At 41.7% G+C, this 4,683-nt stretch overlaps 1 protein-coding gene across 1 annotated transcript; it reads left to right on the top strand.

Moving 5' to 3' along the window:
* Positions 1-3,675: 3,675 nt before the first annotated feature.
* On the top strand, positions 3,676-4,128 carry LOC147960510 (uncharacterized). The gene has a single exon (XM_087533388.1). It carries the CDS (start codon positions 3,676-3,678, stop codon positions 4,126-4,128), a length of 453 nt encoding a protein of 150 aa, XP_087389514.1.
* The last annotated feature ends 555 nt before the right edge of the window (positions 4,129-4,683 follow it).

The following is a 4,683-nucleotide window of genomic DNA, read 5'->3' as shown; positions in this document are numbered from 1 at the left end:
GCTCAGTCAACACCTCTGGTTTTCTCTGTGGAACAGTCTACTGCGAGAAAGAGGAGAGAGAAGAAGAAGGCTCATGTTGTTGATACGTCATTAAGACGTTGCACTCGGAGCGCGGCAAAGCTTGATGGATTCAAACATGTGGTTTTCGAGCAGCTCTCACTTCCGCCATCAAAGAAGCGCCCCCGCGCAAAGCCCATGGAGGACAAGGCCCAACCCACTTCTACGGCTAACTCTGAAGATGCACAGACTACGGCACCACCACATACTCCAATTCGAGTTCTTCAGGCCGTGGGCGCGGATCTGGAGATTGATCCTTCTCTTCTATCAGTGGACAAGCTTATGGCTAATCCACAGGAGGATTCTTCTGCATCTTCAGCTTAATGTTTATGATATCTTTTATGTCGAGGCTGGGAGTGCCTGTTATGTTTGTTTTCCTTATGGTTGAACTGATACCTATCTGGGATGTGGCACTTTGTGGTTCTGAACTTTGTTATCTTTTGGATGGCATGGCATTGTGTGTCATGCTCTATTTGCTGTTCTACGCATCGGTCATTAATGAATCGTGTTACAACGCGTAGTTGGAAAATTTTATGTTGGAATGTTCGTGGTCTGAATTCCGAGGCTAGGCAGCGTTCTGTCAGAGAGAAAGTGACTGATGGTCAGTGTTCGGTGGTTTGTCTACAAGAAACTAAATTATCCTCATGCTTGCGTACTACTATGAAAAGCATATGTCCCTATGGTTTTGATCAATTTGTTGAGTCTCCATCTAGGGGAGCCTCTGGGGGTCTTTTAGTTGTTTGGAGATCTGATGTGTTTCATGGCACTCTGCTAGAAGTTAAACCCTACGCCATCGTTATGCAATTTACCTCTGTCCATAATAACGAACAGTGGTTTCTGGTTAATGTGTATGGACCCTGTCAGGGTGAATTACGTGATGAGTTTGTTTCTTGGATCTATAATTTAGACATTGACCCAGACAAGAAGTGGATGTTGATGGGGGATTTCAACTTTATTCGTTCCACAGAAAATAGGAATCTCCCAGGTGGTGATATCAATGATATGTTTATTTTCAATGAAATTATTGGCCATTTGGGACTGCTGGAACTTCCTTTAAAAGGAAGAAAGTTCACTTGGTCTAACATGCAGGACGTGCCTCTTCTGGAACAACTGGACTGGGTTTTTACCTCTGCTAGTTGGATTAGCATTTATCCCATGACACAAGTGACTCCTTTGGCTAAGACTGCGTCTGATCATGTACCTTGTCTGGTTACCATCAGTACAACAATTCCAAAAGCCCATATCTTCAGGTTTGAATTTTTTTGGGTCCATCAGGCTGGTTTTATGGATTGTGTGCAGGAGGTCTGGACTCGTCCCTCTCGTAAGACCCATATCTCAACAATTATTGTGGATAAACTAAAGGCTTTGCGTTTTGCTTTGAAGAAATGGCAAAAGGGTTTGTCACATATTAAAAAATTAATTGAGAAGTGTAACTGGGTAATTCTTTGGTTGGACAATCTTGAGGACATGAGATCTCTTTCAAGACCTGAGTTTAATTTCAGGAAAATCACTAAATTGCATCATGAGCATCTGTTGCACATGCAATATGTTTACTAGGAGGACGAGATGTACCATCAGGTATATCAAAGTGGGAGAGGAAAATTCCAAGTTCTTCCAGGCCATGGCAACTGAAAGATATAGAAAGAATTCCATCGCTAGCCTTTCACTGTCTGATGGCACAGTCACATCAAACCATGAGGAAATGGCCAAAGAGTTCCGGTTATCTTTCAAAAGCAGAATGGGGACGGTGCGACCCATATCTTTGGATGAAAACATATTGTCTTTAATACATAGGGTTCAGGGCTTGGAGGTGCTCACAAAACCGTTTGATCTAAAAGAAATTGAACAGGTTATTAAAGACTTGCCTATTGATAAGGCCCCTGGGCCTGATGGTTTTAATGGCCTTTTTAAAAAAAGTGTTGGCGCATAATGTCTGCTGATTTTATTCAATTGGTTCATGAGTTCCATGCTAGAACAGTTCAGTTAGAAAATCTCAATGATGCATATATTACTTTGATCCCAAAGAAGCAGACACCTGAGAGTGTCGGAGACTTTAGGCCTATTTCACTCACCAGTGTTGGCCTAAAATTTCTTACAAAGCTTGCTGCTAACAGATTTCAACAGGAGATCACCAAATGTGTGCATAAAAACCAATATGGCTTCATAAAATCAAGAACAATACAGGATTGTCTTGCTTGGACCTTTGAATATATCCATCAGTGCAATCAGTCTAAAAGGCCCATCCTTTTTCTAAAGTTAGACTTTGAAAAGGCTTTTGATTCTATCCAGCATGAGGCTATCATAAGGATTCTTGTTGCAAAAGGTTTTGATGACAGATGGATTATTTGGATTAAGCAGTTGTTGTCATCAGGCACTTCTTCTGTCCTACTGAATGGAGTTCCTGGTAAACATTTTAAATGCAGATGTGGAGTTAAGCAAGGGGACCCAATCTCTCCCTTGCTTTTTGTGATAGCGGCTGATCTCTTGGAGACATTGATCAATGATCTTCTTCAGCAAGGTTTAATAAGCAAGCCTCTGCCAACCCATGATCCTGATTTTCCTGTAGTCCAATATGCCGACGACACATTGCTTTTCTTAAATGCTGAAAAAGGTCAATTGGGGGCACTGAAATCAGTATTACATTTTTTCTCAGAGGCAACTGGACTTCAGATTAACTTTCATAAGTCCTCCATGTACCCCATTAATGTGATTGACCAGGATGCTATTGATCTGGCTGCCTATTTTGGATGTAAGTTAGGAAAAATGCCTTTCACATACCTGGGTCTGCCAGTGGGGACTACCAGGCCAGAAAATGTGGATCTTCTTCCCCTTGTGGATTGTATGGAGAGAAGATTGACAGCAAGCTCTTGGTTTTTGCCTCAAGGGAGTAGATTGCAATTAGTAAACTCTGTCATTTCCTCTTTGCCTATCTTCTTCCTCTGCAACTTGTCAATTCCTCAGGGTATTTTAAAGCAGTTGGAAAGGATTCAGAGGAAGTGTTTGTGGAGGAAATATGGGCAGGAAAGGGGCCATTCGTTGGCTGCTTGGCCACTTGTCTGCAGGCCTAAGTCGAAGGGTGGGCTTGGAATCTTAAACCTTGGTTTGCAAAATGATGCTCTCCTTCTGAAACATCTGAACAAATTTTATAATAAGATGGATGTGCCTTGGGTTCAGTTAGTCTGGGATTATTACTATTATCAAAGGATTCCACATGATACCATTCTTTGTGGCTCTTTTTGGTGGAAGGATGTCTGCAAATTGATGGAGAATTTCAGAGTAGTTACTTCGATTGAGGTGCATAGTGGAGATACTGTGTTGTTCTGGTCTGATTATTGGCAACTTGGAAATAGTGCTGTCCCTCTGGAAGATCGATTTCCTAGACTCTATTCATTTTGTCTCCACAAAAACCTCTTAGTTCGGGAAGTCTTTCAGGCTAGCAGTTTCCAAGAACTTTTTTACTTGCCTCTTTCTAAACAAGCCTTTCAGGAACTACAGCAGCTTTCCTCTTTAATGGGGTCCTTCCATTTGGACAGTACCTATCATGACTCTTGGGGGTGGAGGCATGGAAAGAAGTCTGAATATACTGCAAAAAAGTTTTATGACTTTGTCTATCAGCCAATGGTAGCTAACCCCATCCTGGGGTGGATATGGAAAAGCTGTTGTACAATGTCGATTAAGATGTTTGCTTGGCTTGTAATAATGGACAGGGTTAACACTAAAGACATGATCCAGAGGAGGCATTGGAGGATTAATGAGGGACCAGAATGTGTTCTTTGTCCTACTGGGATTTTGGAGGACAGAAACCACCTCCTTTTCCAGTGCAATTTCAGTGCACGCGTGTGGAATTACCTGCAAAATATATGGAAAGACAGTGATGACATGGTGGAGATTGCTTGCCATGCTAGAAAGGAATTCAACAAACCTTTCTTTGTGGAGGTGGTTTTCACTGCATGGTGGAATATTTGGAAGGTTAGGAATGATAGAGCTTTCAGGAACATCAAGCCATCTTTCAGGATGTGGGAAAATGGCTTCATTCATGACCTCACTCGACTTTCTCACAGAATCAAATGAAAGTATAGAGAATCCTTACTTAAGTGGATTGATTTTCTTCCTCCTTGAGGAGAGTTGCTTCTATGTAACACTGTAATTATTAGATTTAGTGCACCCCTCCTTTGTATAGCCTTCTTTTGTTTTTTCTTTTCTTTGTTCTTGTTTCTTTTCCTCACCTTGAGGAAACACTGTATGGTTTCTGCTTTCTTTTAATAAATTGTTGTGGGGTGTAAGCCCTGCAGTCTTCATGGTAAAAAAAATTCTGAATATTATTGCTTATGCACTTCATATTGTTTTTTAGTGTAGCCCCGCTCACAGATCGTGTGGCGGATGGACTCGCAAACGTAGTATCCACAGTGATTATTCCCGGCTTCCTGCCACAACCACTTTACAAGAAATAGAGGTCAATCAAACTGATAAGCAAGCATGCTAAATGGTATTGATGAAACTAGCACTTGAATCACTAGGAGATGTGTGGAACATGCTAGTAGTACTCTTTCGGGTGTTCAATTTGCAGCTTCTTCAGCAGTCCCGGAGCTTTTGAGGTGAATTTTTTCCAAACCCTGCCAGACAAAG

This window comes from Triticum urartu, chromosome 7A (assembly GCF_056163025.1).
Source record: "Triticum urartu cultivar PI428250 chromosome 7A, HENAU_Tu73, whole genome shotgun sequence".
Classification (NCBI taxonomy): Eukaryota; Viridiplantae; Streptophyta; class Magnoliopsida; order Poales; family Poaceae; genus Triticum; species Triticum urartu.
The sequence above is the reverse complement of the archived record's forward strand: the minus strand, read 5'-3'. Positions and strand labels throughout refer to the sequence as shown.

Bases quoted from the DNA above. Each gene is read 5' to 3' on its own strand.
- LOC147960510 (XM_087533388.1), top strand. From the start codon at position 3,676: ATGGTAGCTAACCCCATCCTGGGGTGGATATGGAAAAGCTGTTGTACA.